Below are 27,502 nucleotides of genomic sequence, written 5' to 3' on the forward strand. Positions count from 1 at the left end.
GGTCAGCAGGTGCCAGAGGGCTGTTGCCTGTCTGTGCCTGTGTCTTCTGCTCTCTGTCTCATGTTTATTACTTTTCTCTCTAGATTTGAAGAATGGAGTCTACCTATAAAAAACATGTTGGTACAACTTGTGGTGCTTCTGGCGTCTTTGTTAGCTCATCTATAGTGCTGGCCTAAAGACAGAAGCAGACAAATGCAAACAAGCACGAGGAGACAGAGATAATTAAGGCTGTTAGGAAAAAAGAGATGTGAATGAGATGAAAGTAAACAGAACAAACAAGATACAGGAGAAGAGAAGGGCTGAAGGAAAAAACGGGTGAGCAGCACATTCCTCTTCCTCTGTCTCCGCTTCCCTTGTTCGGGCTCTTCAAAACAACAGCTGGAGCTCTCACAGGTGTGTTTTACTTGCTGAAAGCTGAAACATATGAGCTGACATTGCACACACACACATAGACTCACACACATGCCAGCATGCTGATGCAGCAAACACACACTACTGTTTTTCTGAGATCAGCAAACAGAAGTTGAAAGTGCTCCTTCTGCACATTTATAACATTTATTTGGATCATCACTGAGATGCACAGATGACAAGAAGTATCTTAGAAGTATCTTAGGGGCCGTTTAGACGACACTTTTTATGCATTAATTTTTTATGCATTTTGGCCGTTCATTTACACGACAATGGTGTTTTGGTGGCCTGAAAATGCAAACTTTTGAAAACAGGCTTCAAAGTGCAAGTTTTTGAAAACAATCTCCGTGTAAACAACAATCCGTTTTCACGGATTCGTGTGAATGGGGATCGTTTTGACAATGAGTATATAACAATTAGTTCAAACTTTGACCCTTGGAGGGCAGTAATACACTTAGCAGCGTTTACACTGCCGGAATTCTAGTAGAGAAGAAGAGAGCTAGTTCAAGACAAGCGTTTGTGGTTAAAAGTATATATATATATTTTTTATTTGTTTTTAGAAAATGACATATAGTTTTGCTAGGTAAGACAATTTTTTTCTCATCTGGGATCGTGTAGAACGCTTTGAAGCTGCACTGAAACTGTAATTTTGACCTTCAACCATTTGAAGCCAATAGGCTATGCACGGTTACTTCCTGGTTGTCGTTAAGCCAGCTTGGGCATTTCCGGTGAACTGTTAGCTGTTATTTAGTCGCTGTACATCCACACAAAACCATCAATGGTTGACTTTTTAATGTTATATTAATATTTTAATGCAGTAATCACATTTACCTAATTTGCCAATAAACCAGTTTTATTGATTGCAATAAAGACGAAGCTATTGGGACTGTTTAAAAACGCTGTTTTTTCCCCAGCACTTCAAATGTTATTTTTAATGTGATGACCACAAACATTATTTGTTCATCCTTCTGAGATTGTCCTCATTGTAAAACCGAACGTTTAAAAATGTAGGAAATTCAACATTTGATAGAAAACACTTATTTAAAAATAAAAAAGACAATAATTACCACTTTAACCAGCAGGTGGCGGCAAAGTAGCATTTATTTGCGCATATATCAGCCATTTCCTCTAATCGTTTTTCACTTCGTTTTTTGACTAAATATTAAACATTATAAAATAACTTGGTTTAAAAATACATTTTGTCAATGTGAAGTATGAAATACTCAAAAAATCTTAAGAAAAACAATAACTTTTCTTGTGAATGAATGACGCAGAAAGTGAGCACCGCGCTTTCCCTTTGTATTCACAGCAGCTGTCAGTCAGTGCAGCGCAAGATCAATGATTTCAGCACACTTGTAAAAACACTCATTTTATTCAATTAATCTAAGTAAAGTGCACAATAAATATTTAATTTTTGAAGCTTTTTTTCACATAAAAGTGTGAAAACTGATGGTCGAATTGAATTTAGCCGAGGAGAAACAATGAGGTACGTCTTTATTTATTTATTTTTTATGCTGTCTTATGTTTGAATAACTAAATTAATGTTATGCCTGACTATTTAAGTGACTATATTCTGATTATAAACTAAGTATTACACTACTGATGCTCAACACACCAGCAAATGACATAATCACCGGAAGTTTTCGAGCTGGCTTATATTACTGCAGAAGTTCTAAAGAACTGTCCGTGCATATAGCCCACTTCTTTTCTACTGAAGAAAGAAAGACATAAACATCTTGGATGACATTGGGGTGAGTAAATTATCAGGAAATTTTAATATGAAAGTGAATTAATCCTTTAAGCCACCACACTTCAAAATGTATGTTTTACAAAATATCAAACAGAATTCTGCAAATACATGACACTGGAACTATCTTTACTTTTCTGATCCCCTTTTTTGGTCAGATTTTATATAATATAATATAATGTCACTCAGTAAAAATGTTTTGGGGATTTTATTAATAATTTTTCATATTAGTAACTATATTGAAGTCAAACTTGATTTTATTCATCAATTTTTTTTTTTTTAATTTTAAGACATTTAAAATTAAATTTAATATTTATATTTGTATAAATGTATTAATAATACTTTATATTTAATGTATTAATAATATTTTATATTTAATAAAATAATATTTTCAATATTATTTAATATGACTGAATCTAACTAGTTTAAACCTACAAAAGTCCCTTTTAAGGTTAGATCAAGTAGAAATAGATCATTAAGGTACTTGCTTTTCTATTGTAGTAACACCAGAAAAATATATTTTTTGTATTTTTTATTTTTTTTTTGTTCTAGAGTGTGTGTTGTCCCTGTACTCAAAAATCAGATAGTCTCCAACAACAACGACAAAAAAAAAAAAAAAAAACAGTCATGAGCAGAATTTATGATGCATTCTGACATGCATAAACAAAAACTAATCATTGATCAAGTATTTATCTGAATGACTGAAAATGTCAGTGAGAAAATGCATACTTAGCAACCTAGACAGCCTAGACAGGTGGTGTGTATGTTTGTGTGTGTATCCCAGAGACAGTCTCTGCTGCAGGAAACAGTGGTATCCTGTTTTGCAGTAGACTCCTATTGTTGCACTGATTAAACATACACTAATACACGCTCCCACACGTACACACCACAGCTACTGCGCTGTTAGTGATGAGAACAGAGCAAAGTGTCCGAGATCAATCAGATGTGATTCATAATGAACACATTTGCCCGGATGCCTTCACACAAGCGTCCCCGTCAAGAAACACTGGACACCGTACAGCAACACACACACAATCTTGAGCATTGTGAGTGTTGTCTAGTCTTTCTGTCTCCACATGGTCATCCATTACTCCTGACCGTCCAGCCCCTGTCTGTTTATTTATCTGTCTATTGTGTAACAGAGATGGTTTACACTGTAATTACACTAAATTGTTTCCTAATTTCAGCTTGATGAGCTTGTCATTGTGTGGGCGCCATTGTGTGGGCTTTTCATAGGGAAATGACGACGGTCTCTGACCAAATCATATATATATATATATATATATATATATATTTTTTTTTTTTTTTTTTTTTTTTGTGTGTGTAAATTATGGACTTCTCCTTTAACACAGGGTATACCTGAACCCCACACCTTCCTCCCCCCCACACACAGCAATTAAGTTGAAAAGCTGTCCAATCCTGCAGAAGTGACCCAAAATTTCACAGATCTCTCTTCATTTTCTGTTCATTTACTGAACTACATTCTTCTAAATCAGCAACTCTTAACTAGTTTTGCTTCTGGACCCAGATGTTACATTAATTGGTGTCATAGCTTAGAGATGAAAACAAAAATGCACCTAAAATCAATAGTTTAATGAAGTGTATAGGCCAAATAATACGCAACATTTTTAACATGTCATAGCTTGAATAGGAAAAATTATCATTTTGGTTGTGATCTACTATTCAAAAGGTCAGTAAGATCTTTTTTAAAGGGATAGTTCACCCAAAAATGAAAATTCTGTCATCATTTACTCACCCTGAAGTTGTTCTAAACATGTATGAGTTTCGTTGTTCTATGGAAGTTAAAAGAAGATATTATGAAGAATGTCAGTAACCAAACAGTTTGGTCCCCTTTGACTTCCATAGTGTTTTTTTTTTTTTTTTTTTTTTTCAAACTATGGAAGTCAATGGGGACTGTTTAAAGGGTGAGTTCACCCAAAAATGAAATTTTTGTCATTAATTACTCACCCTCATGTCGTTCCACAGCCGTAAGACCTTTGTTCATCTTCTGAACACAAATTAAGATATTTTTGATTAAACCTGAGGGTATCTGATCCACACATAGGCAGCAACGTCATTGCACCTTTTGAGGTCCAGAAAGGTAGTTGAAAACATGGTTAAAATAGTCAACGTGACTACAGTGGTTGAACCTTAATGTTATGAAGCGACGAGAATACTTTTTGTGCGCAAAAACAAAACAAAAATAACGACTTTATTCAACAATTTGAACCATTGTCATACGTAGTGAACTCAGTGCAGGCTTCCTTGTTTACGTCCGAATGCCAGCTCCTTATTGGCCGTATCCTGTGTCAGCATTACATGCATGCGTCATGCTGCTCACATGTTCAGCTTTGGCCTACTGAGTTGACATTCGGACATAAACAAGGAAGCCTGCACTACTATTTTTGATTTCATCAAAAATATCGTAATTTGTGTTCCGAAGATGAACGAAGATCTTACGGGTGTGGAACGACATGAGGGCGAATACTTAATGACAGAAATTTCATTTTTGGGTGAACTAACCCTTTAAATACCCACATTCTCCAAAATATTTTCTTTTGTGTTCAACAGAACAAAGAAACTCATGGACCTGTGACCCATTTTGGTTTGAGAACCACTGATCTTCTACATGTTAACATTTACATACAATGACTGAAGACTAAAAAATGCTTTTGTCTACATGCACGAGAGTGCCTTAGTGATCATTGTTTCTCTCACAAAAGAGGTTTTGCCAATCACTAACTTTCTTATTCTTTCAAAAACACTCTCCTGATTAACAATCACCCCCCACAATCCTTTTCCCCTTTCATGTCTTTCTCTGAGAGGCAGACAGGAAAAGCATGTAAAGACTCCATAGGCACTGAGAATCAGCAAACACATGGTTCCCACTCGCTCATGTTAACCAAGACAAACTACAAACAAGTAAACACACACGCTCACTCACAAACATTTGACGAGAGCTCTACAAAACCAAACACCTAATAGCGGGAGATAAATGTGCTGTTATTTCCCACAGAAATTAAAATGTCTGTCAGTACGCGTTACGCCTCGGCTTTTGAGCGTATTTTAGTTTTCATTGCTCACAATCAGCACTGATCCTCTTTGAGACCAGAACAAAATCCTCTCACATTCCCCTGCTAAGCTCTCATAACTTCTTACCTCAGTCTCAGCCAGACATTGAAGGTTATGTTATATAAAAATTTATTTTAGCCATTTTTTTTTTTTCAGAACACTTCAAAAAGAACATCCCACTAAATCCCCTCTGATGTAATATACACAGTTGCATAGGATATAAAATAGTACAAAGAAACAAAGACATTTAAGCTTAAAGTAAAACACAGAACATAATCATACAACACAGAAACCATAAACAATACAATAAAACAATGTTGATATGCTTTAAATCATCATAAGAACCATTTTTATTCACAAAGTCTTCAAGTCTTGGAGACTTGAAAAGACTTCAGTGAACAACGTACCATAATGTAGTGATGTACATTAAGACCCAATAAGAGTTTCTGCCTGTCACAGATCAAACCTGTTTAGCATATGCAAAACAACATTAACAGCCAATGACTGCTTAAGATTTTCATCTTACCATCTTATGGGTTATGATTATGTAATTTAGTGAATTTGCCGAATATTCTTCCCCCATTGTGCCTGTCACCTCAACTCACATAAATAAAGCCTTCAGATTTTGTGTGACTTTGGTGTTCTCTAAAGGTGAGGAACGTGTAAAGTTATTGTTTAATTAAATAATTGTTTTTATGGGCTTATTGTGAAGTATGGTATTCTGACAGTCACAAAGACAAGAAAAAAAAGACCTTTTTGTTCCAACTACAAAACAAGAACCATGAAAAGAGGTGCGCAAGATTCCCTTTTTCTTCTGCGACAGATATTCTTAATCCAACGTCATTCACTCAAACTAATGTTCTCTGTTTCTGTTGTTCTTTTCCACACAAAGGACACAACGTTTTAACACACAAAGTTTCATTTGGGGTTTGTTACTTGAGTTGGATGCTGATTAAATAGCTGCCAAACTGCCATTTGGACACAATTAAGAATGATATTATAATAAAGTGGTCTATGATTAATGAACGATTCTGTAAACACTACATTCATTACTTAAGTAACAGAATGTGACACTTTCCTAAAGGACACTCTGAATAGTATGTACCCAAGATAAAAAAAAAAAAAACACACCTGCTGAATACTAACACATGATTTCAAAAGAAAGGGCTGTAACAGGAAACAAGTTTGAGTTCTTGGTTCGGGGTGTGTCATGTTTACAGGTTTGAACACTTATTAACTAAGAAATACCTGCCAAACAAACTTAGAGCATCCTTATCCCTATAAGGATCAACCAAGAGAAAAAGTGAAAATGATCAGTTACTCAAGAGAATTCACCAGAAATTAATGTACTGTCATTATTTACTCATCCACAGGTCGTTACAAACCTGTATGACTCTTTTCTTTCAAGAAATTCTGAGGACTCTTCCAGGAAGCACAAAGAAATTATTTTCCATCCAATTACAAAAAATGGGTACAGGAACCTTTAAAGCCATAAAAGTATCCTAAAATAGATCTAAAACACATAATATTGTCTGATAATCTTTCCCTCCAGTGAGTTCAAGAGCCAGATTAGTCATATTTGAGAATGACTCATTCAGACGAATCATTAGATTCATTAAAAGATCACTCAAAAGAACAGTCCGTTCATGAAACAGGTCCCAAAAAAAGCTAAGAATAAGATTTTCAGGTAATAATGGCTTAAAAATGTGTCACATAAATCTTAACTTATGGCTTCAGAAAACCTGTGACATATGGGAATATGATGACTACTACAGTTCCTTAGATGGTGCTTTTGTGTCTTTTTTAAACACTAAAAGCTCCAGTCCCAATTCTTTGAAATTGCATGGAAAAAACATTATCCTCTTTTGTGAGCAGAAATAAAGTTAAACATATATATATATATATATATATGAGGGATAGTTCACTCAAAAAAATTAAAGTTCTCATCATTGAAGTCATAATTTACTCACCCTCATGTTGAACCTGTATGGCTTTATTTCTTCTGTGGAACACAAAAGAATATATTCTAAAGAACGTTGGCAGCCAGACAGTTTTGGTCACCATTGACTTCCAATGCATGGACAAAAAACAAAAACAGTAAAGACATTTCTCAAAATATCTTTTATGTTCCACCAATGAAAGAAAGTCAAACAGATTTGGAATAACGTGAGAAAGAGTAAATGGTGACAGCGATATAATTTTAGGGCAAACTATCCCTTTAACTAAAAGACAGAATTTACGGTGGCAGTTTCACTAGATGTTTGAGTTTATAAGGTATCATGACAGTCTGATGTCAAAAAGACCAAGAAGCTCTTCTGGCTTGGGTAAAGGAAAGTGGAAAAGGCACTTAATTAGATTCAATGTAAATCCCCTCTCAGATTTGGATGAGTTTATAGGAGGGCTTGTTTGAAAGGACTGCTCCGAACTGCCAGAAAAGGAAGAAGCGGATGAGGCTAGTAAAGATGCCAGGGGTGTTGGGTACCTGAAAAACAAACAAAAAAAATACATGATGCTTTCTCCTTTACCTCAAAACACTGTCTCAGGGCAGTCTCTTCATTGTCTTACCATGATATAATAGTCTTGGAGCTGAAGGCCATACAGCGTCCATGATGTGGATGTGAAGAATGTAGCAACAGTCAGGGAAAAAGACAAGCGCTCCACAGACTTTGTTCGCACGATATCCAACTATTGGAAATGAAGCACACAAAAGTTTTTTTGTTTTGTTTTTTTCTCTGGGAGGAGAAAGATTCTTTTGCTTTTTTTTTTAATCAACAGAAAATACACAGGAAACATTATAAAACGATTAGTTCCTGTCCTTGATTCTGATTGGTCAATAGCTGTGTTTTATTCACGATAAATCACGGCTATGACCGCTTCACCCAACGGTTCTGTGTATCACTACACAACACCCTTAGCAACCACTCTTAGCAACGTAAACTGTATGTTCTCAATTGATATTGTTCATTGAAGCTTACTGTATTATGTAGAAGAGTATTGTGAGAAAAAGATTGAGTGAGCGAGTTTATTACCTGCATTCAGATTTAGCATTCTCCTTCAGGTCAGTCCAATGTTCATAATAAAAATCTGTTTAAATGTCTGATGTATTATCTTGTCCTTTTAACAGTTAAGGGGTTTTCCCGTGACTGACAGCGCTAGCCAAAGCATTTGTCAGTTGCATCTTGTTCCGTGTTCACAACAATTCAGTCTTTTCAATATAAAAGTCTTCACTACTGACTGACACACTCATAAAGACAGTCTTTGCCACCATCTAATGGCGTAATAATGTAACTTCTGTTGCTGTTCACGGTCAGGGACTATTTTTTCCGGCGGAAGGAAGGCTTTTAGTGAAAGTTTGATACATATTTTTGGCTTTAATATTTGTATTGTGTGGTAACCGTTTTATAAAAGCAATAAGGTACTCGAGGCTACTGCTGTATCCACCTCGCGTTGTGCCTAACAACGCCCTTCAGCTGTGACTTATTCATGATACAGCACAGCTTCTGGTACCTTATTGCTTACGTAAATAATGAAAATGAAATTTGACGCAGGCAGGACTCAAACACTTCAGCACCAAGGATCAGTAAATCTAGAGCACATGTGCTCGCCACTGCATTACAGCTCCAACCAGAACATGTTATTTACACTCAGGCAAAGTTTCTCCTATAACAAGCCACTATTGACACTTGCAGACAGTGATGGAGGGAAAAACAGGAAGCAACAAAAGGAGGTACGAGAATGACAGGAAATACACCACAGGGCACATGACAGATAGACAGAGCTGGACTGATAAATATGGCAGAGGGAAAGATCCAAAACAGGAAGACTGTGAGAGGGCACAGAAAAGAAGAATGGATAGAGTGATAAACAAAAGATGGAATGTCACTACAAGACTTCACACCATTTTCCTGAGGAAACGACAAGATAAGGACTATTTTAGAGTTGATCTATGCTTTATGCAATATGTAAGGGTGTCACAGTTAACATTAATGTATGTAATAATGTTTAACTTTTAACATTCAAAACACATGAATGCACACAGCAGAGTTTGCAAAGCGTCATGAGACGAGAGACGGCGTTAAATTAACTCATGTCTCAAAGCACATAACATTACAATAATAATTAACTTAACAACTTACAGAGCTCTGACGTGTACCACCTGACTGCTGCAGATTCATTTCGGCATTGCCATCCCTTAAAGGTGCAATATGTAAAAATTCTGTCCTCTAGAGGTCGCTAGATCTATAGGCTATTCAAAACAAATGCGTAGCTTGATGACGGCAAGTTTGAGCGTGGAATCTTGGGACATGTGGTCTTTACCTCACAGCCGGTGGAGAATCGGGATAGGATTCGGGAAGAAATCATGTTCATAGATGAGATCATTAACGTTACTGTAGTATGAAGCAGAGCAGGACCGAGTACTGTGGGAGCTGAATGAGGCCGCTGGAGCGATTGCGCAACTTTTATTATGCCACAATCGCCGGCGCCACTTCCGCTTTTCCGGTCATGAGTATGAGGTAACGCAGCTTTGTTTATCATACGAGATACATTTGAGAGTGTTGAAAATGATGTTTGTTATTCGGTTGTTAAGTCTGACGTCACGCGGCAGCGCTTCCGGGTCCAAACACTCTATCTCATACCACAAGAAAACAACAAACGGTGCTAATATACACACATAATGTGGTGTAATACTACCAAAAAATTATAATCATAACCTTTATCTCCATACCAAAATCCCAGATGGCCAGACAGTGATTTATCTTATAAATCTTTAAAATATTAATGTCTGTGACGCTGTGAGCACGGAGACTGTTGTGTAGACTGTAAGTATTTTAAATGTTTAACTTTTTAAAATGTTAAATGTTTAATATGAATAAATAGCGCTCATAAACGTCGAGATAGCATTCTCAAGTGAAACGAGCCGGGGCTTGGACCCAGAAACTTAACATGTGGATAACATCACTCTGTGCGTTCGCTCGGCGGCTGCTGTGAGACACTTGTTTGAGACACACTGCAGTAAGATAGATCGATTTTAGAATATCATATTAAATGCTGGATGGCATGAAATTAATTTTAAAAACATATTGTATGACGGAGAAAATGCTGTATTACTGTTACTAAAAATAAAGCTGCATCTGATCATGCTATGTTAGCTACTTGACAAAATAGTGTTTTTCTCTGAGGCATGGTAAAGCATGGTACTCGCAAAAAATCAAGAAAATTAGACTTAAACAATAAGACTAAACATGTTGAGCTATATAACAGTAATTCGTTTTGTCTATAAATATATCAAAACAGTTGTTCCCTTGTCTATTAAAACATGTAAATATTAAAGCGTCTTTGGTGTTTCCATGATTTCCACAAAATATAACTGGAAACCGAGGATAACAGACAGGCGACGGACAATTGACAGGCGACTCCTCACACGTCCCGGAGCCTTGGTTAAAATTGCAATTTTCTCACGATTTACAAATAGTTGGAAACATTTGGGATATTGTAAGTACTCAAGTGAACAAAATATATAACACTGGCCTAGTGTGTGTGCGTGTGTACTCACAAGATCAGCGAGCGGAGAGAGGTACATGCTGATGGTGAACACACTGCAGGCGAGACCCAACTGAGAGAGTTGAGATTCTCCAGGAGGAATCACCATAGTAAAATACACCCAGCCCACACACAACACAATCCCCATCACCAGTGTCTGTGAGTACACTCGCCTCTGAAACACACAGGTACAGCATACCTTTTAGAAATATTAATAATATTTGTTGTATATACAGTGGGTTACAAACATCTGAGTCCACAATAAAAAATGTGGGATCCAACTTCAACTTTAAATCTGAAAATAAACTATAAAGATCTCAAATTGTCATGCTTATAATGTAACTTGTAATTAATTAATTTATTTTTATAAAAAAAAATTACCTTTTTAATTTTTTTTTAAACTTTTCACACGGATTGGTATTCTAATAACATAAGTTGTAATTAAAAATATGAATTAAAGGATTAGTTCACTTTCAAATGAAAATTACTCCAAGCTTTACTCACCCTCAAGCCATCCTAGGTGTATATGACTTTCTTCTTTCTGGTGAACATAAAATTTATTAATAAATATCCTGATGCATCCAAGCTTTATAATGGCAGTGAGCGGGATCAAAGAGTATGAGCTGAAGAAAGTGCTTCCATCCACATCCATCTATCATAAACGTACTTCACACAGCTCCAGGGAGTTAATAAAGGCCTTCTGAAGTGAAGCGATGCATTTGTGTAAAAAAAAAAAATTCATATTTAACAAGTTATGAAGTAAAATATCTAGCTTCCGCCAGACCGCCTTCCCTATTCAACTTATGGAAAAAGCTTAACTGACGTGACACCAGTTTACACTTTCTTCGTAACTTGAATACGGAAGGCGGTCTTGCGGAAGCTGGGAATTTTACTTCATAACTTGTTAAATATGGATTTTTTTTTTTACACAAATGCATTGTTTCGCTTTAGAAGGCCTTTATTAACACCCCAGAGCCGTGTGGAGTACACGTTTATGATGGATGAAAGCACTCATACTCACTGATACTGCTCACTGCCATTATAAAGCTCGGATGCGTCAGGATATTTATTAATATTTCTCTGATTGTGTTCATTAGAAAGAAGAAAGTCATATACACCTAGGATGGCTTAAGGATGAGTAAAACTTGGGGTAATTTTCATTTAAAAGTGAACTAACCCTTTAACTGTTAAATAAAACTTTGCACTCAAAATGTTAGATGACGATATCATTTGTAAATAAAAAATATTAAATTATGATTTGTAATTAAAATTTTCTATTAAATTAGAAACATGCTAAACAATCATATTCTGCACCCTACTGTGTAATTAATAACTAAATGACAAACCTTCTCTTTGGTATAATGACAGTAGGTGATGATGTATAAGGTCTGTAAAGAGGCCCCAATGATGTTTACAGAAATCACCGTACCATCTCCCTTTAGTAATCCATAGTAAAGCCAACCTAGATTACTAAACACACACAGATATACAAACTGATCATTCAGACTGAATGGACTTTCAATGCATGATGACCATATCATACATGAAGTTGCATGCACGTATACAGTAACAAATGAATACTGCAGGTGTCAAATAGCAAATACATACTTTAAGCATGTGGTAAGGAAGGGCAGAAACTGAACGTTATCTGCACACTGTGTGGCCTTCATTTTCTTCAAGTCTGTCCTGCAAAAACAGAGATGGTATGTAATGTGAGAAATATTATCTTGGAGCAACAGTAGGTTATGCAAATGCAAATCATATGCTTCATATTTTGCACTGTAAATGCATGCAATAAATTTAGCACAGCCTCCAAATGTTTATATGCTCAAGTTGCATATAAGGATGTTAAAATGTACTATAGTTTCAGGCAAAATACTATAGCTACTACAGTTATTGTTAATACTGTAAAATCTTAATATTGTGAGCTCTTGCTGATATTATTGGCTAATATCAAGCTACCATAGGTTTGCTGTAGTATCGATAATTATAGTATGTTTGCAGAAACTTTTGAGGGGGTTTATTGAGCTTGAGTGAAGGCAGCCTCTATGCGCAACAACGTTATATATGCCACTAGTTAATAAATAAAAAGTTTAATAGCGAACTTCGTTTATTCAAAGCATTTTAATTTAAAGAAAACTCAAGGAAGTAGCGAAATGCCACCAGATACGAACATTATTAAAACCGTATGCGTGTACAACTGATATGATATTCAACTGATATGATTTGTCATAAATATAAAGTAGCAGAAATATAAGTAACTTACAATCCCGTCGTGAACATCCCGACGGTGAATATGATGCACGCACATGATAGCAGCTGCAGAAAATCCATAGACTGAAAAAGAGAAAAATGTGATGTGCTTTTGTACTGATAGCTACCTGTGCAATCAAGCTAATAAATTATATTTACAAAACCTATGAATCCAGCACTCATGCAACGCTGACGTTTACTTTCTCTGTTTCCGTGTTTGTAATCAGAGTGAATCGCTTCCTTCGCTCTGATTGGTTATTCACCGAATGACGCTCTCTAGCGTCATTTTGTAGTCCGGTTGTGTAGTGAAATAAGAGTAGGTGATTTAAACGGAGTAATTTTAATATGGTTGCCACGTATTTTGTTTTTAATAAAGTGCGATTTAAAACTCTGTAGTTTTTAAAAGTACACGTTTGAGGTGAAGAGCTCTGTCCAAAGCACAGCCGCTTTCTGAAATGTTGAAAAGACGAAATAAATTAGTTTGAACACCAGTGTTGTGTTTTCTAAAATAAATAATATGCATCAGGAAAAGTGTTTTAACTACACTCCCACATGAAAAAAATACTATAGTAATTTATAGTAAATACTATAGTGTTTTTGAACTTGAATTAATTTGTTGTGGTAATTCTATAGTTGCTGTGATAATATAACAACTAAAGTAATATAAACAAATTACTTTACCCAATACTGTACAGTTTTCTACAACTATAGGGTATATTATACTACAATAAATACACTTCAGTTTACTGTAATAAAAACTAAAGCATGCTACAGTATTTATTACAGTTGATCAGTTCACTATAGTTAATACTACAGTATGCTGTAGCATTCATTAACAAAGTGTTGCAAATACTAATTGTAGTATACTACAATTTACTATAGTATGGTTCAAAAACACTATAGTATTTACAATAAATTACTACAGTATTTTTCAATACAAGCATGTTGATCTTTATTAAAATAAATTTCAATGGTTTAATTCTGTTGTATAGGCTAATTGTATCAATACTGTCTTGGAAATATTATCATTCTTTCATAATCTATTTTTGCATTTAAGTGATCTTAATCTGTGATTCATGACAATTAATTATAGAAATTATTACAGAAACTATAGAATTGATGCAAATTCAAAATAATAACCCATACAATGTGATCTAAACCATAAACAAACTAATTTAATATCATTTTTCAATAATGTAAAAATAATTTATATCACAATTTGACCCCTTATGAAAATGTTTTGTCAAAATATTAATTGTATTTAAGAAACATAAAATGCTATGAAAATGACAAAAGAGCAATACAAAACAAGAAAAGGAGACTGTTATTTTATTCCAAAGACAAAATTCTCCTCTCGGAATTATATATAAATATAAAACAAGTTTTCTAAAAGTCCAGGGGTGCAAAAATAGCCAGTGCTGAGAAACACCTAGGCTACATAGTGAGTGAACATCTTTAGAAAATGGAAAAAAAGTCATGTATGTTTCATTGACATGTTTAGTTAAATACAGAAGATGTATCTTGTGTTGAATGTTCTCAAACGTCAAAGAAAAAGCTGAGAGCGCCGAGGAAAATGCGCAAGTTACGTCCTGGCACCCAAGTGCCACTTTACTCTCCCCCCTGCAACCTCTCTCTTCTTTCATTCATCTCAACCCCACCTGAATGTTTGGTTAAAAGCTGTGAAGTCCTGGCCAGGAAAAAGATGAAAAGGGTATGAATGAGGACAGGAAGAAAGTTTGACGATGGTGTTTTGACAGTGTTAAACTTTACTCTGAGGCCTCAACAAATTCCACAGAAAGTCTGTGCTGCTCCAAAACACATGTTTTCTTTGAATCAAATAAACAATATTTATTAAAAAACATTTCACACATTTTCATAATTAACAAATGTCTTTATTTTATATAACTCTCAGTATGTACATTTTTACATAACTATGTACAAGTTTATAAACCAATACAGTAAAAAACAACTTTTTACAAAAGAAATTGTTCTTTTAACTTATTTGAGAGAATTTATTAAACCATTTGAATTGTGCCTTTCGTACTCTCTGTCAGAAGGCCAGCTTCTCTCTCTCTCACTCACAAACAGCACAACCAATCATTCCTGTTCGAAACCAAATGTTATGAATGAAAACAAATCTGATCTCATCTATAACATAATGCCAGTACATTTTGTAGGGTGTGTTCACATTACATCACAGAAACCAACTGAAACTACAGCAACACGAGATCCAAAACACAGGAAACTGTTCGATTACTGTTCAAGATTTACAAACACTGTTATATGCACAAACATCAATTCCTTAAGGTGCAACGTCAGGGTCAGTTTTAAGATAAATCCTGTGATCTCTGGCTCAAATCAGCAGAGTAGACCAAAGGTCTCTATCAAACACAACATCTAGCCTATTGTTCTTTCTTGTGATCACAATTCCAGTTATACAGCTGATGGTTACAGCTCTCCAAACTTTAAGGTTTGTTCTGAATCACATTGGTAAATACATTTGTGATGAATCAGGAGCACATATGGTCTACAAAAGTAAAATAAAAAGAGCTGATGGGGGAACAGAATTGTAGAACGATAAATACTCTTCAAAAAGAGAGAAGGTTCTTCAAAAACACCTTTCTCTGGTCACGTCACTCTCACAAACACAAATACAAACACGTCACTCAGCAACTTGCACACCAGCACCAAAACTTCAGTTTGTATAAAAATTCTTCGTATAAAATCTATTTTCAGAGCCGGTAACCAGCACCGGCTTTAAAGTCTGTTGTGTCCTAACGGACCAGCGTCCATAAAGTCGTCTTATATCAGGCTCAGTGGAGGAGCAGAAAGATGAGTATAGAGATCAACGTGACGAAACTTGAGACGGGTGCCACACGAACGCCTGAACTGCCCACGCTCCTCTGCACAACTGGGATCATGGCAATAGGGTCATCTGAAAGTAGAAGAGAAGGATGATGAGTACATTTCGTGACCGTGTAACTTGCGTAAAGTCACTCTAACACCTTGGCTTGGAAAGTCTAAAAATTCCACATCTTTTCTTAAGCAAATGGACACACTGCCAGAAGCAAAGAGAAGAGTGACAGATGAGAAGTTCTCACCTGCTGGAAGCCTGTTTGATGGGTTATGTACTCCTCCAGCAGCCTTTACTTCCATCTCATCTTCCTTCTCAACTGTCTTTTTCTTGTTCTTGTTCTTGGAACCTAGAATTAAATGATATAGTTGGGCTGTTAGTAAGGCTTCGGTTGTCCTTGTAATTCAGTAAAGATTGCAAAAATGTCTAGTTGGTAATGTGAAGAACTGATATGACTTACCATGAGGTCCAACTACATCCACCTTCAGTCTCAAACACTCCTGCCCATGATGGTGAAGAGGTTTGGCTGTAGAAAACAAAGAACATTTAGAATTGGAATCTGAAGTACTATAATTAAATAATAATAAATAATTTAATGTGCTAATAAATGATAATACGGGCATTTTGTATTTACGTTGGTTTCATAAGGATAAGTGAGTGTACATATAATTATTTTCAAAAGTTAAAATAATTAAAATGTAATAATTTAAATATATTTTTAAAACGTAAAAAAACCCAAACATTTTTAACAAATTTCCTGAATTATTAATTAAATATCATTTAGCTTTCGGGAGTCACACCACATGACATCATGACGAAGTTCATTCCTGTTTTATGAGTTTTATTGTTGCTTTGTTTCTGCACATTATGTTTTTTTTTCTTCTGACTTATTGGTCACACCACATCAGGGTTGCCAGGTATTCACAACAAAACACTCAAAGCTAGCCCAAAACTAGCCCAATCGCGTTTCCGGGGATCCTCCGGTAAAAATTGCGTCCCGTGGGGTAAAATCCATGTTTTTTGGTGGGGTTCCCCTGTAAAATTAGTATTCCAGGGGCTAAATATCACGTTATTTGGGTCACTTCAACCCACGGACATGAAAAACAACCCACGGCAACACAGTTAAAGTAGTCCAATTCCGAGGGAAAACTGCGGACTTGGCAACACTGCACCACATGCACTTTGATTTGGCGGACTTAAGTTTTCAAATATTAATAAGCAGTAAAGCAGTTTTGCGAAACAGATTTTGAATAAATGAACAGATCAAGTTTTTGGTTTAAAGTGATTTACACCATCACTTAATTGAGGTAAATGGTTCTAAAATTGCGCAAATATGTGTGCTGAGTTTTTGCATACTTTCACAAATGCAGACGTGGATACTTACAAATATAGTAGTAACTCTCTCCCTGGCGGAACTCCTTGCCCAGAGTGAAGGGAGTGAAGCGCTGGAACTTCTCAGAGAACTTCTCTGGTGCGTGAGGAGCGAAGGGTCTGGAACACTCCCAGCGCAGCTGGTCGAAGGACTGTGGCTTGCAGTTCTCATAGTCCTCCAGCTCCACCATATAGAGCACGTACCGCTCGGCCTCCTGGGATGGGATCTCGCCACGTGTGTAGTGAGGGCAGATGATGTCTAGGTAGTCATTAATGCGGACCTCCACGGTGTAATCATCCCATAGGAAACTGGAAAAATAAAAAATAAAAAAATAAATAAAAATCCATGAATGGCTGTCAACTTATAAAACTGATAAACTAAACACAGACACACCTAAAATGGCTCAAAAAAGAAACTTAATGTTCACAAACAAACAGAAACAGTGACACGAAACTGCCTCAGGCAAGTATAATCAGAAAAACCAAAAGTGAGAGTTACACCCTGATGCACATGCGTGAGTGACTAGTGTTCACCCTTCACCTGCTGCTTTTATTTGAGTGAAACACCCTGTAAAATCCCTCTTTTCTTTTTCTTTTCTTTCTAGTCTGCATTTCGGTGTCACATTGGGTGAAGGAGTGTATAGGGAAATGTTCCAATTGTTTTCTTCAAGTCCTTCATGAAAAGATTTCCTTCTAATCCATTTCTCTTGACTTGATTTCCATCCGTATTTTGCTTTGTTTTGTAAACCTCTATAACTTTTTCTGTCCACTTATTTCATTTTAGAATGAACTTGAATCTCCTTTTTTCAGCTAACGTTTTGACACCCAAATATGATTGAGAGAAACCTCTTACGGGGCACCCCTTTTCCAATATATTTTACAATATAACAGCTGTTGTACATTTTTAAGTACAAAGCCTCTTTTAGACTGCATGAAATAAATATTCAGAATGACATTATAATAGACAAAATGCTATAAAAATTAACTAATGACATTAAAAAAAAAAAAAAAAAGGTGGTTAAATAACAAAAGCACTGAAGCCAAAGCAAATTACTTGCATAATATCTGGAAAATATATACTTTTTTTTTTTTTTTAACATTTTCAATTCAAGTCAGATTTATTACTTACTTATTAAAGCAATAATATTGCTTCAAGACAGATTATTATACTTTTTTTAAACATATTTTCAACATATTTTGTTAACATGTTAATTTTGACAGTTCTAAAATGCATTTTGTAAAAGCTTTTTTTTTTTGTGAAATCTTAAAAACCTTTGACTTTGTAATCCATCACAACCTCTTCCTTGTTCTCTTGGTAACAGAGATGGAGCCGCTTAGACAGACTGGCTCTTTGAATTGGCTCTACGTGTTTTTACAGCCTCCTCTCTTGTCTGTCTCTCCTTTTATTGTCGTCTCATTTGCTTTTCTCATTTTCGTCTGATCTAAGCTTCCCTGCTGCTGTTACCAGATGTACAAATGACAAATCCACAGGCCTTTCTGTATGTTGTTTTTTCTGTGTCTTTGCTTTCATGTTGTCATTGATTTATTATTGTGAATTTGTCTAACATTTCTGAATAACACACATCTGAATATTTTCTTAATAGATTCACCCCCACAGTGGCCATAAGACACCACTGTTCAAACCACATAAAGTATCTGATTGGCTGATTAGCTTTGTGACTGCTGTTACTTCTTCGACATCACATTTCCATATACCCAAAATCTTCAAACCCAATCACATTACCATAACATTTTCTCACACGTCCCTCATGTGAACCGCCAACGAAACACAAGGCAGTCTCTTTCCCCCCCAGCATGCCCTTTGCTCCATCACTTTCTCCCTTTTGGCACATGTATTTGTTGTTGTTGCCATTGGGAGCCGTGGTTATATGACGGACAGACACACAGGCTCCTGACGGGCCCCCCCGTTGTCCACTCCACCCCCCTTTATCTCTCTCTTTCCCACTGTGCCTCTGCGGTAAGCATTAGCCGACCTGTCTAAACAGCCTCGCGGTCTATTCAGATGGGGGGTAAACATACACATCACTGCGTTCATTAGCGCTGCTTAATGCAGAGATTAGAGTCAGTCTCGCACAGCTTCTAATCAGCAGCGTGTTCAAAAGACAGGGTGTACGCCTTGCTAAGCCTGCTGACTTTTCTCTGTGTGGGAAAGCGGTGTTTTTTTATGTGTATTCAATATGCCAATCAACAAACCAGAGCTGATGAGACCAAGTAAGGGTGGATGAGATGCTAAATATGCAGCTGGTCAAAGTGATTCTAAAACAAAAATCAGTGTGAACGGTTTCAGTTTTGCTCCGTTTTTCTTGAGAACTAGACTGTTTGGTTGATTGCCTTGTCTCACTTCCTTTGAAGTCCCTTTGAAGCAGTTGATCTGCTGCTGTTTGAAACCTGGTGGCAAGATCAAGACAACACCACAAATTGGGTGTCATTAACTCATCCCCCAAACATCATCCTAAGTCTAGTCTTTTTTTGGTCACCAAGGTGTTTGCCTTGGGATGCACAATATATTGGTACCATCTCGGTTAATGGCTAATATAAGATATATTATCATATTGGCTAATATACATAAATATTGCTGATGAATGTCATGGAACATTACATTCACGTATGGGGAAATAATTTTAATACTAAACATTATCCCCCGGCTTCACAGACAAGGTTTAAGCCTTGTCCCGGACTAAAATGCATGTTTGAGCTGTTTTAACTGAAAGTAACTTGCACTGACATATCGTAAAATATGTTAGTGCCACTGTTTTGTCTCAAGATGCACACCAGTAATGTTTTTTTTCTAAGGCACATTTATAAAAGATACTTAAATGTCCTAATTAAACTAAAGCCTAATCCTGGTTAGCCCTGTCTGTGAAACCAGGCCTAGGTCTATTATATCATTAAATATTATTATGACAATTATAAGAACGTTAATGTAATAGTTAGCAAATTCATAGAAATTCTGTATACTGTACATTGTTGTGATGCAATATATATTCTTTAAATATAAAAATAAATCAATCAAATTTATTTTTCATTCTGTACATTAGAAATGTTGTAATGCCCAAATACTCTCATAGCATTTAAAATTATTTTAGTTTGTAGTGTTTTATTTATTTTGACAAAATAGTATATAATATTAATTGGCCATTTATCAGATAATAATTGACTTATCTGTGCATCTCTAGTTTAATTTCATACCGAGAGGGTCTGGTGGGCCCTCACACTATGATTCCCATGCGCATCTAATCTCTCTGAGCTGATCCAAGGCCAGCCGCTGATATGTCAAACAATCACAGAGCAGCTCTGTTGTGCTTTTCCTCCTAGTGATCGGTCACTTCAAACGCCGCTGTGCCCGCTGTTTCCCGTGTGACACTTTGTTCTGTGGTGGGCCGAGCGTGAGAGTGACGCTGTTTTAAGAGGGGCACGGTTCCATGTAAACGTCACACGACTTAGGGCAGTGTCTGTACCTGCGGCCCCTGGGGGCCACATCACTCATCTGTTTATCACAAGACACAGAGGAGCCTGTGTTTAAATGTTTGTGTGTGGGCTTAAAGAGTCTGGGTTTAAAGTTGCACTCCGTAATTTGTTTACACAGACTAATTAGGTTGGTCACTTGAGCCGACGCGCTCGGTGTAGAATAAAACAGCAATTATTAGGCTACTAATATGACTGGAGTCTTCATTTTATGCAAGTGTCTTTTTATTTTTGAAATAAATAAATAAAATGTATTCACCAAGTATGCATTAAATTAATCAAAACTGAATGAAGACTAGAATAATGGCTGCTGAAAGTTCAGCTTTGCCAATACAGGAATAAATTACATTTTAAAATAGAAAACAGTTATTTTAAATTGTAATAATACACAACATTGCTGTTTTACTGTATTTTTGATTAAATAAATGCAGCCTTGGTGAGCATAACAGACTTTCAAATACATAAAAAACTACTTTATATGTAAAACTAAAGTTTAACTTGCTCTCAGATGCATGTTTGTCCCCGTTTGTCTGCTCTCCCCCTCTTTCACTTCTGGCTGAATGTTTATAACTGTCAGGCGGGTCAGTAATGTCAAAGTTCAGGGTCAGATTTTTCAGACACACCCTTACCGAGTCAGCAGGGCGCACACACAGAGAGAGAGAGAGACGGTCAGTGCTGTGTGCTTCAGAACAGATGTATTCACTGCCAACTGCACTATACTCGCTGTCAGCAGTTGAGACACACACACACACACACAGTTCAGGGTTCGGTTACTGAAAACCTTTAAGACCTGCTGCTTGTCATGACAAGTATTATGATCCTATTTTAGTGGCTTGTTCTCACACTATCAAGTAATAAAACCTGTCTGTTCAAGCACATACATGAAGCTTTCACACTATTTGTGTCTGTCTGGCTTTCTTTCTCCACTACAAGTATAATGTACAAAGACGTCTCGGTCTTACGCCTTCGTCCTGTTAAAGTCTGACAGGTGCTAAGTCACCACTAAGTCTTTTTAACCTCACCGCTCTCTCACTTTCTTTCCGAGTAGTATGTTCTTGTATTGTCCTTCTCGTCGATTACATGCCGGTAATTACCCCAGCCATAGCGGAACGGGTCGGAATGCCAGCCAGCTAATCCGCTCTTCCAAACCAGGGATTATCACACTGAGCACACGGATCACACCGCTGCTATTCACCAGCACCAGACCCATCCAATATGGCCCATTTGCAGGGGTTAAAGTGGGGGTGGGAGGGGGATACAGATGCATGTTTGTGAGGGAGTGGGGGTAGGGCTGCACAATAATATTGTATTTACTGAAATATCACAAATGTACAAATCACAATAGCTTAATATTTTAATACTTAGAGTTATGAAAAATTAAAGTTTTAGGTCAATGCAGATAGCAGAGATAAATGATTGTCTCACATACACTAAGAAAACAGGGTCCATTTTTTGTGCTAATATGAAGGAATTTTAGGTGTTTTACCTGTATTTTGAATCGCTTTGTGTTGTGTTTTAGGGTTAAAAGAAATGTCGGTAAACTTCACGGATAATATCCTTACAGAAAATTCTACTGATTTTTAAAATAATTGTACACCATGTCACAATTTTGTTCAGTATCGTGCAGAAGTGGAGGATGTGTGATTATATGGATATGAGTCTATATCAGTGAGACTTTGTGTGAGTTTAGAGCAGACAACCAACATTTCACCCCATCCATCAATGTCCTTTTGCTCCACCCCGGTCTGTATATATATCTTATATATATATATATATATACACACACACACTATCTTTCTATCTTCCATCCCCCCCCCACCCCTTCCTCTATCTTCTCCACCCTCTTTCTTTCTCTATTATGTTTAAAATCACATTATAAACCTGGGCCTCTTCATTCAGGCTAATTTTTTGGAGAAACAGTTCTTTCTTTCTTTCTGACCTCTAACCCGTCACCCATCCCCCTGTCCTATCTTTCTCAGTCCGTTCCTTACAAATGCCTGATTTCCCCCTCCTCCGTTTCTCTTTCACTTTTAAATGGATGCTAATTGCCTGCTGATACGCTAGCTTGTTGTTTGGTAGCATACTGTGAGCTTTATTCAAAGTCAGCACCTTTATCACAAAAAGTACCTGTGAAATAAAACAATATAGTCACTAAGAGAAATGAAAATGATCATCAAGTACTGTAAGCATTCTGTAGGTGGCGACAGTGAGCTGCTAAAGACACTGAAGACAGATGCTTGACTTGAGGTAAATAAGTAACACCAGGAAACTGGTTCTTTTGTTTACATTTGTGATCTCACACACTTTACTACGCCGACAATTACGCAATCTAGCATACTACAGACAGAAAAACAGGAAAACTCCAACTCAACAGGGCAGTGGGAATCAAAACAGTAATCAGGGACTGAACAAGATAGACAAAGGGGGCTGTGTGGGAAAAAAAGTGTATGGAAAGATGGAGCAAGGAGGGTATAAGGACATATAAAGAGACATAGTAAGGAAGTCTGGGCTGGAGATAAGGAAAAGAGAGGAAGAGCTTAGAATAAAGGGCGTTAAGGGTTAAATTGAGTGAAAAACACCAAGAAATGTATGAAACAGGCCCAGAGTCATTTATATACATAAAAAAAAAAAACTGAACTAGACCAACAGATTATTTCCGCTCATTATTAATCATCATTACTTAACCAGTTGAGACCCTAAAATGGAGCTCTAATCTGCAGAAAAACAACAGAAATGATCCGGAAAAAGCTATGGTTTCATAATCAATCAGCCCCCTAGGTGGTAGAACGTTCTATAATGCTTTGTGGAATTATGGATTATATTTTCCATACACATCCATTTCTGTGTAAAGCGGGATTATACAGCACTGGATTACACTGGAGTCTATAAATATATACAGTGATTTCTGTGTGAATGTGTTCCAGCCAGATTACACACATCTACGTATAATCTGAGGCTGAACCGTCCGTTTCACAGATTACAGACCTGCCTACGTAGCCGGCCGTGTCTGCGTGTGTGTATGAGCCAGAGACAGAGAACAAGAGGGGGGGTAAAGAAGATAGATTTACAGCCTGTCTGTGGAATCTGTCTGGATATGTACGCTGATCTGTCTGCTCCCCTCCTCCTCAAGACAATACAGCACTAAATGCTCTGATACATGTAAAAGATCAAACAAAGTGAATCTGGCAAGGAGGAGATGGACAAAGAGGAAATGGGGTGGACAATGAGTGGACAGCTGAAAGGTCAAGTATAGCAACATGTTTGCTGGAAGGAATCCCAGTCTACTAAATATACCCGAATCGCACATTCCCCCTGCATGCGAGCCAGCAAAACTTTGACGAGGTAACACATATGACAACATGTATGCGAAAATAAACACATGATTCAGGGCAAGTGTAATGATTTGATGATGCTAACATGATGAGACTGTGTACTTCCCCTTCAGCGCGCTTAGTGTGCAAGCGTAGGCATGCGAGGAGCACAAAAACAGACCGTCAAAAACAACGTCCATATGTCAATCCAGACCTGAAAATCCAGTCTCCTCGGGACGCAGACTCACGCACATACCCGTCAAACCGGAGCATCAGCTTGCCAAAGGCCACGTGTAGGAGATTAAATCATTACCGTTCACTCGCACCCACTCGGTTACAAAAACAGTCTAGTGTGTGTTTGTGTTTGTTTGCGTGCAAACGCCTTTACGCCACAGGTAGAATCAGATGATCACGGCAATTAATATTTAACACCTATCTGGCATTGATTAGCCGAGCCTCACTAATCCACTTACATACTAACTGATTGAGTTTCACAGGGCTGATTGAACAATCACTGGCTTTGATGGGGGTCGTTCAAAGGGAAGAAAAGCAAAAGGAGAAACCTGAAAATCTGATTAAGGCAAATTGTTTCTTTTTACTTAGAATATAAGATTAATAAGAAAGGTTTATCTTGGAAAAAGACGAAGTGAAAACACAAGATCCCACCACACCTTCCAGATTATGACCAGCTCAAGAAGGGATTATATTTACAGTTCTAGTTTTGATGTGTGGGCGTTTGTTTCTAACCTTTTCAGTGCTAAAAAAGCAACATTGTCATGGTCACTGCGTATGAGTGCGAGTGCGAGAACGAGAGCTTTAAAAGAAGAGATTCGCACAGATTTTTAATGTAGAGATTTTCTGAGGGCTTAGCGTTTTGTTATTACAAATTTTCTTGTTGTGGTTATGCAACCCTTTTCATGGATGTGGACCATGTTGGGATTAGGGACTGGTCCATGCACCAGACTGCTGCCACATAATCCCCTCCATCTCCATTGAAGTCTCTAACTCAAATTACCAGTTCTTCTTTTTTATACCCAAATCCAAGCAGCTCCTATTACTCCACTTTCTCTTCCGCCTCATTCTTTTCACAGCAGGTCCTAAAAAGAGAGTATGGTCTCTATTACATGATTTCTTGAAGCTATCCCTCCTCCAGTCTGTCTTCAGGCACAGCTGCTGCTTCTCTCTCTCTGCTGGCTGATACTGAGCCAGGCTCTTCTGAGACCGTGTCTGGTTAAAGCTGGTACACTCATGTTGCGCAACTACGACATTGATAAATTACTCACTGAAAGCCAACTGAATCACAACAGACGGTGTGAATCACCTGTGACATCACGAAAACTTCCAATCGGTCATGACTATGAGCACGAACTCAGTTCATTTATTACCAGTTAACTTTTATGACAACAGGTTTATCATTGTGTACGTGAAAAATCCTGACAACAACAATGAGAAGGCGGGAAAAGATGCCAAGCACATAGTCAAAGGTTTTGTTTTACAACCAACAAGCTTCTGATATCCACCAAAAGCCCATTTTCTTGTTCTTGAGTTTCCTGCTAAAAGCGTAATAAATCGCTCTGATTGTTGTCATTCGTATTGATTTCTCTAAAGTGCATGATGACCTGTCCTTCCTCACTAGAAGGTGAGAGTACAATCGCAGTCATTTGATGAAACACACATCTAAGTGCTTTAGGGTTTATACAACCCCCGATTTGTAAACTGTAACAGTAACAACTTGATATCATACTAAGAGTAACAAGATACCTCCCATAAAAAGCGCAAGCTACTACTAGATATATTAGTCCAGTGTGCTCATGTCTGTTTATTTATTGCTTTCTATATGTATCTGTAAAAGTTTGGCTATATTTACTAAAAAAAATATGTTTTGCTGTACATCTACAGGTTTGTGTGAAGGATACAGTATGGTAAATATCATGTCTGTCAATAAGATGCCCGCACAAATAGGCCTATAGTAAAACTAACATGTGTGTGTATATATTTAGGCTGATCTGTCTGTCCATCTGTCTGGTTTCTTTCCATGTACTTCTCTGCCCAGCTGCTGTCTCTTATACAAAAATGATCATGTCATTCACTAACACATGTTAAAGGTTAGACTGGAGGCAGATATAATCAAAGCAATGAAGTGATAACTAAATGCGTGATAACTAAACTGAAAGCATAAACAACTTGAACTAACACAACTTGCAAGCCAGGGTAATAATTTGAGAAGTTAAAAAGTCAAATGGTAGAATTATGCGTTTTCCTTATCTAAACATGCTACGTTCCCCACAGTATGAAAAGAGTGGAGCAAATAACGAGAAACTGCAACAAAACATTGCATACACCAGATAAAATAAGATATAGCCGCTATAGGTTTGTTAAACTATTTAGACTGTTAATGCAGAGCATATAATACGTTATACTGCGTACTTTATGGCTAGTTTACATACAGGCTTTTAGTTGGACAGCTTGTGTTAGTGTACTATGCAGAGATTTCAGATATCACAGAAGAATACTAACAAGAGTTACATCATATAAAAGGCAAAATGATTTATATAAAGGTGGGAAAGACAGCGGAAAGGTTTCACACAAACAAAGGAGTATGTAGTAAAATCTTACTTTGCGTTCGAGCTGTTCCAGTAAACACTGTGTCGCTCCGCAGACGCGTACCAGGCGCTGACGCTCACCGCAAGACACACCAGCCACAGAACATCCATTGAGTCCGGGATATAATGCTCTTCAAAGCAATATATACGAGTGCAAAAGATTGTTTTGCACGTTGAAGATGCAAATATAAATGTGCACTACTGCAGTGCAAGAATCGCTGAAACGCTTAATGATTCGGTTTGCTTGAATAACAGGTTTGTATGAGTCTCTAGCAGAAACAGTCGCGGTAAAGCCTGGAGAAATGTGCGCTCAGTTCCCTTTATCAATCAGCTATTTAAGCCACGCCTTTCAAGCGCAAGCAGCCAATAAAAAAACATGGAAGCTTTTTTCCCCGACACGCCTCTACGCACAGGCTGTCAATTCAAGTGAACAGATGACACATAAATCAGTGCTATTTTAGTATTATTTATATACTATAGTTTTTATTGATATTTAGATTTTCTTTTATATTTTAAGTTTTTGCTTTAATTGTAGTTTCATTTTTAGTCATTTTGTGCTTTGTCTTTTTCGTTATTTTTGTATTACTACTTAGTGTTTTTATTCCAGTTTTAGTTTTTTGTTCAGCTTTAGTTTATTACCAGTTAATTCAGAGCTTCAACGAATATTTAAATATTAAAATGTAGTTGTCTAACTGAATCTAAACTTTATATACACTATATATTTATATATACTGAATATATATATATATATATATATATATATATATATATATATATATATACACTGAAATCAGTTGTAGCTCTGAATTACTAACTGGTAATAAATTAATAAATAAACTAAACCTGAACAAAAAAA

At 36.7% G+C, this 27,502-nt stretch overlaps 2 protein-coding genes across 3 annotated transcripts; both read right to left on the minus strand.

Moving 5' to 3' along the window:
* Positions 1 to 5,339: 5,339 nt before the first annotated feature.
* Positions 5,340 to 13,278, minus strand: slc50a1 (solute carrier family 50 member 1). Of its 2 annotated transcripts, XM_051866773.1 has the most exons (7): positions 13,186 to 13,278; positions 13,035 to 13,105; positions 12,377 to 12,454; positions 12,115 to 12,238; positions 10,782 to 10,943; positions 7,793 to 7,912; positions 5,340 to 7,709 (listed from the first exon to the last, which is right to left on the minus strand). In XM_051866773.1, exons 2-7 carry the CDS (start codon positions 13,100 to 13,102, stop codon positions 7,602 to 7,604), a joined length of 660 nt encoding a protein of 219 aa, XP_051722733.1. In that variant the 5' UTR covers positions 13,103 to 13,105; positions 13,186 to 13,278; the 3' UTR covers positions 5,340 to 7,601. The 2 variants fall into 2 exon arrangements, with proteins under 2 accessions (XP_051722733.1, XP_051722734.1); XM_051866774.1 differs by lacking the exon at positions 10,782 to 10,943 and having other exon boundaries at positions 13,035 to 13,250.
* A 1,613-nt stretch (positions 13,279 to 14,891) lies between these two features.
* Positions 14,892 to 26,955, minus strand: efna1b (ephrin-A1b). Its single transcript, XM_051866772.1, has 5 exons — positions 26,660 to 26,955; positions 17,260 to 17,555; positions 16,336 to 16,401; positions 16,123 to 16,224; positions 14,892 to 15,956 (listed from the first exon to the last, which is right to left on the minus strand). The coding sequence occupies exons 1-5, from the start codon at positions 26,755 to 26,757 to the stop codon at positions 15,835 to 15,837; spliced, it is 684 nt and encodes a 227-aa protein (XP_051722732.1). The 5' UTR covers positions 26,758 to 26,955; the 3' UTR covers positions 14,892 to 15,834.
* Between the last annotated feature and the right edge of the window lie 547 nt (positions 26,956 to 27,502).

The sequence above is a fragment of the Ctenopharyngodon idella genome, chromosome 16 (genome assembly GCF_019924925.1).
Source record: "Ctenopharyngodon idella isolate HZGC_01 chromosome 16, HZGC01, whole genome shotgun sequence".
In the NCBI taxonomy this organism is placed as follows: Eukaryota; Metazoa; Chordata; class Actinopteri; order Cypriniformes; family Xenocyprididae; genus Ctenopharyngodon; species Ctenopharyngodon idella.